Genomic DNA, 15425 nt, shown 5'->3' on the forward strand with positions numbered 1-15425 from the left:
AGCACTGGGAGGGCTGCTCTGGGGAAGATTAACTCCATCTCAGCCAGACCCAATACAGACCAGCTGCCAGCACTTACTAGAGCCGATCATAGCATAAGTGTATGCTAAGCAAGGACTCAATATATTGCATGCTCTTTGGTAACTATACTGTACTAGCTTCTAAAACTTTTGTAATAAAATATTACTGCAATGTGGAAATAATCAGAATCTAGTAGTTTTAAGGGTAATTTTGTGACTTGAATAAACATATGAACAGCTTTACTGATTCAGATCAAGGGCTGGTCTAGCTGAGTGTTGTGAACAGACCCCTAAGGAAGAGTAAGAACTGAGCATGCATATATGCATGTATGGTAATTACCCCCTGATGGTCTCCCAGCCTCCAGCTATTTTCAGCTCAAGGGATTTCCTGAGCTGCTTGTGGTCGTCTGTTTCATATCTTTTAGTGGATCTTCCTTCCACAACTTCTCCATTCTTCCCTTCAACCCTTGTACATTTCTCACATTCATAGCATCCTTCAGAAAGGTTTTGGTTTGGGTTTGGTTTTTGTTTTGGGGTTGCTTCTGTGGGTTTTTTTTTTTGTGGGTTGTTTTTTTTTTTTTTTACAAGTCTTGCCGTCCATTGCCTGAATAACCACCACCTTTTGCTTATTTTGAACCTGTTTCCCACTGGGAACCAGAGATTGATTCAGTGTTTGCACACACTTACTAGTAATTCAGCTCTTTCATCCTTGACTTCACACAAAACTCTTAAGCGAATACCATCTGGTCCTGGTACTTGTTTCTGTTCATTCTGTCTGGCTGTACTCTAGCCTCTGTCCATAATTGTTTCAGAAGATAATTGTTAATAGCGTAATATAATGGCAGATTTCCCCCCCCCCCCATTTTTTATGGAGATGGTACTTGAGGGCTTGATAATATAGCAGTTTCCTCTTCTACCATTTTTTTTTCCTTTGGCAGTGGTTTAGATTGTGCTTTGGAGGAATCATTTAATTATTTTGCATACAGTGATAGAATAATGTTATAAAAATGTTAGAAGACTGTAGCAAGATCATTGTTTCTGGTACTTAAAAATCACTGGAGAGTTGCATGCGGTAAAATAAATGGAAGAAACGTGAAACGAGTATCCTGGAAAGTTCAAGCAGATCAAATTCTGCTTGCATATTAAAAGGAAGCCAGATATTGAAGATGCACTAATTATTTATCAGTTACATATCTTTTAATTAGTTTTACCCTCAGTACAAGTATCCATCTCATGTTTGGCTTCTAAGTGGTACGCCTATAAATACACAAAACTGTCATACTTGATTTCTTTTCACCAGTGCGTGGTGAAAATCTGCTTTATTAAAGGAGGATATTCCCATTATGCTAAACTTGCATTTCACTAAATAAAAGCATATATTCTCAATTTTTTTTTCTACCACATGTAGAAATTGGCATTTTAGAAGATGCTCCTAATTATGATGCTGTTCATCCTTCATTTTTCTAGTGTTTCACAAGGAATGTCCAATTGCTTCCAAGTAGTTCTAGTAATGTTTGTCCAGAGCTAGACTGGTTTACACTTTTTAGAAATAGATTTAGCATCTTCAAACAGAACAGGGGCTTCCCTACTGTGCCACTCCAGCCACCACCAGTATTGCTTCTCCCCCTGCCCCTCAACTGCCAAACAATCTATCTTCCTTTCATCACCGATAAACTTTGTGGTTTGTGTCAATTGAAACTAAAATAAAATTACCATTGATCTCATCCAGAAGATCTGGTTACAGTCTGACAGAATACTTAGCATGTCAATGTATGAATGTGCAAAGAATTTCAATTTAAATGTGCTAGCAGTATTTAGTAACTTGTACATACTATGTAACACTTAGGTAGTGCCTGTATTGGATTTGTAGTTTGAATGTGTTGATGAAGATTTTAATTTCTCAGCAGCCTTTCCAACAAGCAAAAAATAAGCTAACTAAGCTAACTTTTTGCTAGAAAACTTCAGAACACCCTGTCATTGTAAAATATGTTGAGATCTTTTAGATCAGAAAGACAGATTTGAATGCTAGCAATCTGGGAAGCCTGCCCTTCTAATGGAAAGAATACCAACATCTTGGTTTTGCTTCTTCAAAGTAATGCACTTCCTTTGAGATTAAGTGTAAAAAAGATGTAAGCAGTTCTTCAAGGAGACATTAAACAGAGAAATGTAAAGATTACAAATAAAAAAAAAACCCATTAATATTGCCTTAGATTAAAAGAGAAATTAGATGAGGTGAAGATAGACACCAGCTTTGGTATAGCTGGACATGCCACTGTAAGGTCCAAAAAGAGCTAACAGATAACTAAAAGCCCCTAGAACTCATTTAGTATGGCAGATAATCTCTTGGGCTTTTAGAGGGATGAAGACTTTGTTGGTTTTCTTGGTTTATGAAAACAATTGTTATTATTTAAAATCTGAAAATACTGATAGATTGTGGGTGTGACACTCTGTTTGGAAGAGAAGGTGAAAGTCTACTAAAGTACTCAAAGCAAAAAGTAAGCAAGTTGAACTGACTTTTGCATACTTTGTATTTGGTTTGGTTTTTTTTTATAGGTGAAATGAGGAATGATTTATATATCACTGTAGAAAGAGGAGAATTTGAGAAAGGAGGGAAAAGTGTGGCCAGAAATGTGGAAGTGACAATGCATGTTGTGGACAGCAGTGGTCAAATTTTAAAGGTATCTTTGTTGTATATTTTTCCTTGGTGGAGTTAATTTTTCATATGCTCTTTCAGATGTAAATTATCTGTGGCATTGTTTGAAGAGTACAAAATTGATTTGGAAAGGTTGTGTTTATCTTTTCCTGTCTTTAGGTATTCAAAGTATTTCCACTTCGTTTAAAACCTTTATAAAACGCATATTTGTTTTATTTCTGTGATCCATTATGTGATTCAGATAAACGCCTGTAATTGCCAAACAAATAACTAATGATTCCATTAAGATACTGGAAAATGTTGAAGCAAGATCAAGTTTTGGAGTATTTTTTATTTCCTAATAATTCTTCTTAGTAGGTATGCATTTCCTCATGTTACACAGAACATGTTTCGATCATTTTCAATTTTTTGTCTGATTTTAATAAATCAGAGATCCTTGATGCAAAAATCACCACCATGTATCAATAAAAGAATAAATTAATGTTCCTTTTCTTCAGATTTGATTGCATGCTGCTGGTGATAGCTTACAAACAGGCACTGGTTTATATTTTAATTATTAATAGATGACTGTTTCTCAGATTTTTTTCTGTACCAAAAGATTTCTGTTCACCTTCAACATTTTCCATACATATTTAATATCTTTTTTTTCCCCCCTTTTATTTGAAAGCACTTTTTTCACACATTCTGTATGATGTTGAGGGCTGTGGGGTGACAAAATGAAGAAAGGCTGACGCAGATAGTCTGGTGCAGGTTGTATGTGTGTGTGTATGTGAAGTGAGATTGTGTGTATAAATGCATGGCAAGCAATGTATGTATGGTTTTGTATATATAAAAATATATATACATGTGTGTGTGTATATATCCTTTTTATATACGTACCCATAAAAAAAAATAAAGGATATTGAGAGGCAAGTGTGATCCCTTGTAATTGCTGAGGAGAAAAGCTACAGCTTACCTTTCCCACAGAGAATTAATAGGTACCCCCAAGTCAGGACTTAGACAAATCATGGGTGTTGCGAAGGCAACCAACAACTTGCTTCTTCCTAGTCAGGGAATCCAGATTTCTTTCTTTTTTCATGCTGGGACGTATCACTGATAACAGCAGTGTTACAGGCTTATTTCAGAGGAGTAAAGTTCTTAAGCCTGGGCTGTTCTTGTCTCAGTTAAATTCTTGTTTGTTGCTTGGCCATAACACTGGATGGACCATGCTGTGTCACAGGACTCCACACCACATTTGTTGCTTAAGCCTTCCTAATCACCCAGTTCACGTATATAATGCTTTGATTCTCATCGGTGTGGATGATTCTTGCCATTTTTTTCTAATCAGCATATATTAACAAAGTGCTACTATTTTTGCGGGTTTAAAGATATTGAGAATTACACCACATGTGGTATTTATGATATGAATGTAAATAGTTAATAGTCTTCCTTTTAAGAACGGTCCTTGATGACATCTTACCAGTGAACTAATCTGCCTTTAATCTCTAATCAATACTTTTTCTTCATTAGGATTTTATCTCATTCGGCTCTGGAGAGCCACCAGCCAGCGAGTACCATTCCTTTGTGCTTTATCATAACAATGGTCCCAGATGGGCTGAGCTGCTGAAACTTCCTATTCCTGTGGATAAATTCAGAGGAGCACACATCCGCTGTGAATTCCGGCACTGTTCCAGTAAGCGCTGTTCACGACTTCTGCTAATCCTCTCTGTTACAGCTGCAGTCAGCACATGAGTTTCCATAATACCTCAGGAAAAAGACAGCTGCGTGAACTTTCTCTGTAGTGCTTTCATGACACAGCTTCTCAGACCTGCAGCTCTACTTGGTGGAACTCAGTCCTTTGGTAAAGCCTAAATACCAGGACGAACCAGTCTAGTTTTATTAAATAGAAATAGACAACATTGCAGCTGCAAATGTAAACAGAATTTCAGGTAAACTCAAAATGCAAATTTAGAATTTACCTGGTGAATTATCCAAAATTATACCCGTTCCTTAGTACATGTTTAGCAATCCAACCAATGGGAAATGTACGTAGATACATCATGGTCAATTAACATCACTTTTGTGTTGCTTTTTTTTTTACTTATAAAATAAAATTCCAAAATTCTCTAAATATTCTGAACAATTTTAGAGATGACATTGAGGTAAAAATTGAGGTCTGGGTCTACATTCTGCATACCAAGGTATGCGAGACAGTTTTCATAGCTGTGTAGCCTGAGGCTGACCTAAAATGGAGACCAGTAGGTTGAAGCTACTGTAGGGGATAATTGGCACAAAAAACTCCCTTTTCTCTTCATGTTGGACTGCCTAGGTCACATTCATTTGGGTTTCCTGCCATTCTATATATTGCTAAGACTGCATATTTGGTGGCTTCCATTATTTGTTGTTAATAAATACCAAATCATTCCAGAATACTGCTCTCTGTTTTACAGTGAGATAAAAGAAACCATTACGGGAGGTAATGTGCAAATCTGAAAAGAAATTTAAGATAATCTTAGTCTGACTAGCTGCAAATAGCTTCCAGTATGCTTTCTAACAGAATAATAGAATCGTTTAGGTTGGAAAAGACCTTTAAGATCATCCAGTCCAACCGTTAACCTAACATTACCAAGTCCATATTATGTTGTCTTATATCCATTTATTTTGTCTAAAATGTGTAATATTAACTTTAAGTGCTGCTATTTACATATGTATTTCAGCAAAAGAAAAGGGTGAGAAGAAGTTGTTTGGCTTTTCTTTCGTGCCCCTGATGCAGGAAAATGGGAGGACTCTGCCAGATGGCACCCATGAACTCATTGTACACAAGGTAATTTGAATTAATAATCGTTAGCTGTAATGATTCCTCTGGAACGTACTTTAAATGCCCAGAAACATTAGGTCATGAAAGTCTGTATTCATTACCAAATGAGTGATAATCTTGTCACCATTAAAATATCTATTGCTGATTGTTTAATATTAAGCTTCCTGTTACAAGCTGCAATTGAATGTTGTTATGTGTTTCAGTGCACTGGTTTTACTAAGTCTCACTGCTATATTACATGGTATTTATAACACACAAAGCAAACCCCGTGACACCCTCTTACTGAATTGCTGAAATCTGAAAAATCAAGCAAGCTCATTTATGCAGATCTACTCAATTTTTAGAGATATTTCAGTTTTGTGGAATTTTTGTTTCCACATTTAACAGATATCTGTTTGTTCAGAGGATTTCATATGCTCCCAGATAAAGTTTAGATTTTATCACCAAAAGTTGTAGCTAGTCATTTGATGTAACCTGTGCAATTTTGTTAGACTTCAATGTCAGATAGGAAGCTATGATCCAAAACCAAACTTGCAACAGGCATAATGAAAATTCTTCAATTTCTGGCAGAGAAACAATAATAATTCATATCATTTAGGGATTTGGTCCTTTGTTTTTATGCAGTACAGTTATTTTAACTGGTTTATTTTCACAGTGTGAAGAAAACACAAACCTTCAGGATTCTGGTCGCTACCTCAAACTCCCCTTTTCAAAGGGAATTTTCCTAGGAAACAACAGCCAAGCAGTAAAAACCACTAAGGAGTCCTTCTGGATTACATCCTTTCTCTGCTCCACTAAACTCACACAAAATGGTAGGATATGTTGATTATTTAAAACATGATGAATTCAAATCAGTGTGATAGCTAGCCTTTTCTGTGCCAAGCAAGTATGGATGTACTCAAAAATAGCTTATGTTCTATCCATTTTACAAACCGGTTTTCTTCATAGTTTTTTATATCCAGATGGAAACCAATGCAGCATGATAAACCACTGATTTTAAGTAGTTCAAGAATGCTTTTTAGATTAACATGATATTGGAATCAAATGCAGCACTCTTGGAATCAACTATCAAAACCCAGCTGCTTTACAAAACCTCTTAATCTGTTTGTTGTAGAGTTTTTATGAAATACTTATTGTAGGCTTTAGGCTGTAGCAGTTTGGTTTTAATTAGGCATATATTGCTTTTTTGTTGTATCACTTCTCTTCCTTAAAGCCAACAAACATTTACTACTACTTAAAACAATCGTACACACTGGATATAAGGAGCAGCAGATAGAAATACATGTGTTTGCGCTCTTTACCGTTGCTCTGTATAAAGTTTTTAAGATTCTCCTTTTTTTGCCATATTAACTACAGTTTGTAACAACAACAGTTTTCCACAAATTTCTAAATATTGTGTATTTGCTTGGTAATGTGTTTCTGACCATTCTTTGATATCCCTACAGTTTTATATTATTTTTTCTGAGCTGTTTATCACAGTTTTAAGATCTTGCTTAGGTCTCTCTTGTGTGTGAATGACTGTGTCTCTACCCTTCTTATATGTATGATGATAAAATTGCTAATTGCGTACAAATTGATTTTAGGTGTTCAACAACAACTAGAGCAGCCTTTTAAATTGAAATAATCTTCTTAATTTTCACCATTTAGTAGCAAGTGTGCAAAATAGAACTATGTGCAAATAGTAAGTGGTCTGTTTCACTGTGCACATCCATTCTGTTTTCTCACAGCAATTAGCTTCAAAGTAATAAAAGTTAGCCAATAAAAGATTGTCCCAAAGGTTGCTAATAGGCAATCAGAGACTAAATTTGCTTCAGTTAAAGGCCTTGATTTAGGAAATCACATGAATCTACTGGTACTTACACATGCATGAAAGTGCTGCCTGGAACTTAAGTGTCTCACTGATAAATAGTTGCGCTGTTGTCTGGGGTTGTAATACTAATTTATGTTCAGAGTACAGGAGTTATTTTTGTACTTAATGTAAATAGATGTGTGCCGTAGGGCATAAAATTTCCTTTTTTTTTTTTAACCATATTCTGAGTAAGAGGGTGTAGAATATCTGAATAATATTGATCCCCTTTTCAGCTCTGAAAGAGTTAACAATTATTTCAGCAGTACTTCAGAGGGTGGAAATATTTTCAATAGACAGGCTCATATTTTCTCCAAGGATCTTCTTTGGGAAGTTCATCTTGGTGAGTTTCCAAATCCCCATTCTTTTAAACAAAAATTTGCCAAAACCTATTGCATGCTCAGAAAATGAACATAGAGCAAAGCATGTGGATATTTGGTCATGTGAGCATTACTTCAGTTATCCCTGAGAGAATGTAGCGTATTTATTAAAAAAAACAGAAGTAAAAAGATCTGTGCATTTACTTTTTTAGTAAACATTTGTATTAGTATTTTTGAAAATTGCTGATTATTTTTTAATCTGTTTTTAAGTTTGGAGATTTTTCTGAAGTTCTCAGAGATCTGCCTGTGTCTACAAAAAACAATGTCCAGCCTGGAAATGAATTGAAAATTATGCTATTGGTCTGGCCATGGGGTGGGGGAGGACCCCAAACCCAGACTTGTAAAGGGTGTGACTGAATTAGGCCGCAGCTTTACTAGCTTGCTGGGAAATTTTACTCAGCTGTCATTCTCTCATTGATTATTCCCACATGCCATCAGCTCTCATGCATATTAAAATTAGGGGGACTGGGGGAAGGAAGCTGACTCCTGGTTGTTGGGATCCGTAACTTCCTTACCCTGGGGATTTTGGAGGGGTTTTTAGGGTTATTTACAAACGATTTTCAGACCTTCTAACCAGGGGAGCCTGTGCGTTCATCAACACATCTCATAAGAACGCATCCTTATCTAGTCTGTCTGCCAGTTAGCTTTTCCTTAGCTTGTCTTTTGATCCTGGACAGTTAATCAATTAATGTTAGCAAAACAGTACACCAGCTTTTATATATTACATTCTTCGCTAGATAGTTATATTTCATTATCCTAAAAAAACCCCAAAAGAGCCAGAGAGAACATCGTACTTTTCTACTGAGTAGTTATCAATACAGTCTTACTTAGTTTTTGACATACAGGAGGGATCTCTGCCTGCCAGAGACTCAGGATCCATCCAGCAAGTCAGAATATTTTAGCAAGTTGGCATCCACTCATTTCTCAGCACTGATTGGCACATCCCCAGTAAGCAGCTGTTCATCAGCAGAGCAACATGCCATACAGCACATCTATTGCAAGACAGAGGTGCAATCCATCTATCTGCACTTTAAAAAAGCCAAATTGGTGATTAATAAAACAAAAATAACAGGCGGCAGCTTTCCAGAGTGACCCCAGTTTGGAGGGAGTGTTGGAAACCGCAGAAGCAGCCTGTTGGAAGAGGAATGCAGACCACCAGTTCTGGAATTCGGCTTTTTCCTTTTGAAGTGCAGTAGTGCTACACCAGGCCAATTGCTGATGTCTCTAAAGGTCCCTTCCAACCCCAAGCATTCTATGATAGGAGAGAGGTGGAAAGATCATCCCAAACCACTTCCTTACACACATGATTCTAAACCTTTTCTTAAACCTAGCAATTTGGATTTAAATTGCAGACTTTGAGAAGGGAAGTGTTTTGTTTGGTAGGAATGGTAGGTCAGGTGTAGCCTATTTTTAATGTACAAATCTGATCATGAATGAGAGAAGGCATTGGAAATGTTTTTCTTCTTCAGCAAAATTTTTCTGCAGCTTTGACTTTTTCCCTTTTCCAAAAGTATGTTTTCCTAGTGGGCCTATTTTGGGGGACAATTTTATATTCTCATTTCTCTTAATACATGACACATTGCTATCCCTTCCCCTTGCGATTCACATGTCAGATTTTCTATTCATGTCATTTATGCTTGGGCTATTTGCTAATGTTATCTCAGCAATGTCTTTCCTCCTTAGCATTTTCCTTGAAATAAGTGCTTTGAAGTGAGTGTCTGACATTTGCTTTCTCTTTCTTTTTTAATCCCCCAACAAATCTCTCATACTGAGTGTCAACTATCTTCCCACCAAGTTCCTCCAGCAAACCTGTAAAGAAATATTTTTCCTGCTATGAACTGACAGCTTTAGCTAGTCTCGCTACTCCTCAACTTAAGTTGAGGCTTAAACAGAATAAAGTGTAGAAGTCCATTTAATTATCCAAAAGACAAATGCGGTTCGCTGGATTTGTAATGCTTGTTTCTTGAAAATTCCTGACAGAAGGAATAGTAAGACATATTACTTGTCCTCCATCTTTGAGATGTGTCTCTGATGCACTTGTGGGACCCTTCAGCGCTCTTAGTGCAACTCAAGGATCTCTTTTAATCCAAATCATTCCATACTAGCACAGGGTGAAGCAAAACAAAAAAAGAAACGTATTGATGCATAAAAACAATTTGTGCCCACCAAAATCAATTGGTGCAGCAAAATATTAGTGGGATAGCATGTAGAGTGTTTGCTGTTAGCACCTCTGGTGATATTTGAATATAGGTGGAGATTTATTTAATGTTATTAAAGACAGAAATATTACTTCATTTCTTGTTGTGGGAGAGAGGAGCTTTCCTGGAGCAAACTGGGAAAGAAATGACAAAAGATGGGTGTGGCTGAAATGTTACTTGAGCGTGAAAACAGTCTGTGGTAGAAAGCACCCAAATAATTGCTGAACCAAGAGGAACACTTGCTATTAGCTACTTAGTTTGATAAGTACTGAGAGCATTTCAGAAGAACTGGAGCCTTCTAAGCCATTGCTGGACAGTGATCAACTAGACCCGTGGTTCATCTTAAACTGGTGGAAGTATTGGATGGTGGTGAAGGTTTTCTGCGTCGAATGGCCAGGCTTTGAGAAATTCTGAAAAGTGTCTTAGTGAAACGTGAAAGTAGTAAACGTGAATGTAAAGGAGCTTTGGAATTTATTGAATTCAGCGGTTCAAAAATATGTGGAACTTTGTGCTCTGACTACAACCTGAAAGGAGTGCTGCAGACATGCGTGAGTGAGGCACCGGCAGAAAATGGGAGGAGTAAGCAGAGAACCTGCAACAGAAGGGAGAAAAATAGCAGCAACATGTCAGAGTTCAGCAAGGGTCAGGATCAAGTGAAAACTGCTGAAAAGCCAAGCCAAGCTTGCAAAACTCTATTTTAGGATATTGAATGATATGGGACATGAAATTCCCAATCCCATAGTGAGGTGGTTTTTTTAGTACATGTCTGAAGCTGAAAGCAGTAACACATGACCTAACAGTAATAAATATAGTACCTACATTTAAGACAGGTGCAAGAGTGGACATGTTAACTGGGCCATCACCCTCCGATGAATTTTATGCACGTATTTACAAGAAATCATGGATTAAAAAAATGGACATATAGCTAAATGGAATGTGCTGTAAGATGAGTTTATCAAAGACATACCATGCCAGAATAAACTTCTTAATCTTTCTTTTCAAAGGTTTTTTTATTATTATTCTTCAGAGGAAATGTAGCAGGTCGAAACCATCAGGACTTAATAACACACCACATGGGAAATTAGAAAAGATACAGATTAGAATAAGAATTTTAAAAGTGGTAAATAAGGGCTAAAGGGGAACTAGCAGGTTACACTGTAATGGAAGGAATTTCCTTCCTGAGTAGAAGAAGAAGAATTAGGCCTGGGATTGATCTCTTGTTTGGAGGCGTGGAAGGGGGTGGGGATTGGACTTGCTTCGCTAAAACCTGAGACACTAGGGAGCCTGTTAACGACATTTGCTGCTAATACGTAGTTGAGAGGGAAAAAGCAAAATCTGATACAGGCAAAACAAGGTAACTTTGTTTTAGATAATTAATAAGAATGAGTAGAAATTAGATCAAATGTAATGGTGCAAAAGGCAGGATCATACCCTGGTGGAGACTCTTGGGGATTCTGCTGTAGTCAGGGAGCTGAACAGTATTAAAAAGGAGAAAGACCTATTTGTGTCACCAATATGATGCATCTAAAAAACCCCCCAAATTCTAGAACATATATGTCAGGTGTTTACAGCAGACATACGAGCTTGCTAATGATACAGAAAACAGTGATGTAATCTCGTCTGTAATACCATTTTGGTCAAGAAAACTGAAGGAGAATAAATTAAAACTGGAGGGAATACGAAGACACTCAGATATGTTTTAGCTCAGAAGAGTTTATTTGCCAGAAGAGACTGTGTTGCTTATTAATAAAGCAAGATCTTAGAGGCATTGTGTTTTCTAAAAAGATGTGGGAAGACAAATATTTTAAATACATACAAACTAGTAATTAGGAGACTATTTCTAGCTGTCAGATGACAGCTCTGGAAGGCGTCCTTCAATGGGATAAGAGACAGCAAAGTAATTCCTTTTCTTAAGATGGGAGTTGACAAATATCTGAACAAGATTGCATGATATATTTGCCACAGGAGACTGATTTTAGTGACCCAGTACCATGTTCTTGTGTTTCTATTGGTGGAGCAATTATGGGATGGAATGAAAATTTGTTGTTGGGCAGATCATATTTTAGGAAATGTTGAGATGTTTTCTTTTGTTTTAATGAAGCCAGCTTTTGCTGAGTGGACTGTAATAGTAGAATTTAAAATCTGACATGCTGCTTTGCTTCCAGCTTTAGTCTTGCATTTTGTTTTTGCAGGAGATATGCTTGACCTTCTGAAATGGAGAACCCACCCAGAAAAAATTGCGGGTTGCCTCTCAAAATTAAAAGAAATTGATGGTTCAGAAATAGTGAAGGTATATACCATTCTATCCTTTAAGATAATATGAGGGAAATAATGTAAATTTGTGTCACAGAAATACCTATTTAATAACAAACTGTCTCTTATTCTCTGCAATCAGTTTCTTCAAGATACACTAGACACTTTATTTGGGATTTTAGATGAAAACTCTCAAAAATATGGATCACAAGTTTTTGATTGTTTGGTAAGTTTCATTTTGTGATGATGTTTAACACTATTTAAGAACTAAGTTAAAAAAGAAAAAAAGATTTTTTTTCTTTTTCTCTCACATTTAGGTTCACATAATAAATTTGCTGCAGGACAGCAAGTTTCACCACTTTAAGCCGGTAATGGACACTTACATTGAAAGTCATTTTGCAGGAGCACTTGCATACAGGTGAAGTCTGTACTTTTTCTATCTGACTTGAATTCTGACAGTTATTGGTAAACTAAGCAGAATCAGTTATTAGGTTAAATTAAACGGTATCATTAGAAATAAAATGCAGTGCTTATATGAATGCCCAGATTTAGGCCATTAAAAAAGAGTAAAAGAATTTTAAATTACCTGAAAGGTTGCTTGCTAATGCTCTAATATTGGCTTTATTTTTTAAATCTTTTTCTTCATTGGATTTCTTTATTTGAATTACCTGGAAAAACATAGGAGCCTTAACATCTTCCAGCTGCAACTGTGTTCACTGTCTGTGTAGAGCAGTGCACTAATAAGCATCACTTACTCTGCTGTACTCTCTGTATTTATTTGCTACCTGGACTGCCATTAAAGCCAATGCAGTTTAATGAGACCGCAAACCAATGCATGGAATAGCAGGGATAGTCCATGCTGGCAGGGACTCCTCTGGCTTAGCTGATCTTGTGTATCCCTGTCAAAATCATTCTGCTGCACATGTAATGCTGGTATCATTTCCTGTTCATCAGAGATCTACTAGGTGGCTTTCAGCAGACTGAAAACTAAGTGTAATATTGGGCCTGTAGTATATTGGCGAAATCTAGTCATATATTTTTTATTTTGTCTGTTTCTCATATGACAGATATTGGTTTGCATTTTAAATGCAAAGTTAACCCTTCTCCCACTTCTGTGTTATAATACTTTCTGATGTGGTATTCTAGAGATCTTATAAAAGTACTAAAGTGGCATATCGATCGAGTCACTGAAGTGGAGCTGCACGAGCACATACAGGAAGTACTAAAGGTAATAAAGATCGTTGAAGGCAATTATATATTTGAATGATGTATTCATACAGTACCAACAGGTTTAACTTAGGAAATGAAGCAGAGAATGTATAAATGATGGAATGGTAGTACTAATTCTCGCCAGTTGCAGACTCTTTCAGTGCAGTCACTTTATTCATCGTTCTCTTTTGTCAGTAAGTTGATCAATGGAGCTTACTGCCACTAGGCTCTGGAAGTCTATGTTCTGTACTGAATGAAGATATAGATGAGTAAGAGTAAGGTCCAAGAAGTCAAATGTAGATTGCACTGGTAGTATTAATGTCTGTCGCATAACTGAATCTAAATGGCAGACATGAATGCTGACTTAATGGTTCAAAGCTGACACCCGGGAATTCTACTGAAATTGGTGGGTTTGGTTGCTCTTGTTGTCCTGTTTTATACCATCAACAAAGCACAGTGTGGAATCAGGCTGAGCTGTACAACACAATAATCCCATTTGGGACAGCTGCTACAGTCTGGAAATAAAATTTCAATGTGGTACCCTTCTGTGCTTTCTATGCTGCTGTTTGCTTAGGTGTCTTGCTAATAAGAAAGGGATGTATTTTTTAATTTACACTCCAACAGTTTTGCAACTTAATTTAAGCTTTACTATTATTATTATATGGTTAACAGTTGACAGGAAAACAACTTCTAACAGGCAGAGAAGTTCTACGAACAGCTCAAAAATTTGAACCTATTTGTTATATTGGCCTTGTATGTTTATGCAATACATGTTTTTGTAGCCAAAGACACGCAAAGGATGGGAGGGGCAGTGTTGAGATTTTGCAGTTTTCCATTTGTTAAAAAAACAAGTGTTCTGTGGTTGTAGAGATTATGAAAGGCAGAAGAGCATTTCTGAGTATGTGCTTTTGAAATGTTAGTGTTTCAATAGAAAGATTTGTCAATGCTAAATAACATGGTGTCCTGTTTCAGACCCTTGTCATTATTTGAATGATATAATCATTGTGTGTGTTCTATTTAAAGATGAGCTTGTTCATTTTTATGAGTTATCTCTGATTTTGACATTTGTAGGCACAGGAATATATCTTTAAATATATAGTTCAGTCTCGAAGGTTATTCTCTATTGCCACTGGTGGACAAAATGAGGAGGAATTTCGCTGCTGTATTCAAGAGCTTCTTATGTCAGTACGCTTCTTCCTTTCCCAAGAGAGCAAAGGAGCTAGTGCTTTATCCCAACTACAAGTAAGTTTTCAAGCATGCCTTTCTTATTGCCACTTTCCATGTCCAACATAGAAAATGTATGTGTGTCCTTACCTGTATTCCCAGGAGGGAAAATGTGTTTTTGCTAGAGCAAAATGGCATTTTCAGCTCACCCTCATACCTTTTGTCCTATAGTGTGAAATTTTCATACCAGCAGCTTCTAAATATGCTTGGCAAAGGTAATCTTAAATCTAATATTTAATTTTGAATTATCATTATAATTATAATAATGATATTGCTGGATACAAATAAAGTAATTTCTCTGTTTTGGGCATTTTACAGCTTAGTTTAACCACATTGGAACTGAAGAATTTGAGCCATACAAAAGACTACCAGAGTTTTCATGCTTTACAGAAAACTTTTAAGTCTTGCTGAGCTGTATATTCTAATACTCAGCTGGTATCTTTATTTCAATTGAGACTACTAAAATTGACTAGTGCTGAAGTGCAGAGGCAAAACACACAAGAGACAGCTCTCTACATTAAGTGCCATAGACTTACCAACTTCTACAGCTCATAGATTTACTGACCTCTTCCCCTCTTTCTGTAACCAAAGGGGTTTAAGACCTGGTAAGAATTATTAATTTCTTAAGCTCTGTAGAAAATTGTTCTTCCAAGAAAATGGCAAATCAGAGAGAGCAGGGTAGAGAGGTGGTTCTTCCATCTCGTATCATGTAAGCAGGTGGAGTGAAAAGATAATAGCAAAATGATATAAACAACCACATTTGGAATTCTTCAGTATCTTTAACCTTGGTGTCATCTGTTCTGACACCAGTGTGAAGAATGTCTGAGTTATGAGTAGTTTTTCTCAG

At 36.6% G+C, this 15425-nt stretch overlaps 1 protein-coding gene across 1 annotated transcript in view; it reads left to right on the forward strand.

Moving 5' to 3' along the window:
* DOCK4 (dedicator of cytokinesis 4) overlaps positions 1 to 15425 on the forward strand; it is a 262080-nt gene that overhangs the window by 167075 nt on the left and 79580 nt on the right. The window contains exons 19-27 of the mRNA XM_075727861.1: positions 2572 to 2696; positions 4181 to 4343; positions 5368 to 5474; positions 6124 to 6280; positions 12085 to 12182; positions 12288 to 12371; positions 12463 to 12563; positions 13292 to 13373; positions 14426 to 14596. Coding sequence (XP_075583976.1) covers positions 2572 to 2696; positions 4181 to 4343; positions 5368 to 5474; positions 6124 to 6280; positions 12085 to 12182; positions 12288 to 12371; positions 12463 to 12563; positions 13292 to 13373; positions 14426 to 14596 — 1088 coding nt within the window. The remainder of the gene's footprint in view (positions 1 to 2571; positions 2697 to 4180; positions 4344 to 5367; positions 5475 to 6123; positions 6281 to 12084; positions 12183 to 12287; positions 12372 to 12462; positions 12564 to 13291; positions 13374 to 14425; positions 14597 to 15425) is intronic.

This window comes from Pelecanus crispus, chromosome 1 (assembly GCF_030463565.1).
Source record: "Pelecanus crispus isolate bPelCri1 chromosome 1, bPelCri1.pri, whole genome shotgun sequence".
Taxonomy (NCBI): Eukaryota; Metazoa; Chordata; class Aves; order Pelecaniformes; family Pelecanidae; genus Pelecanus; species Pelecanus crispus.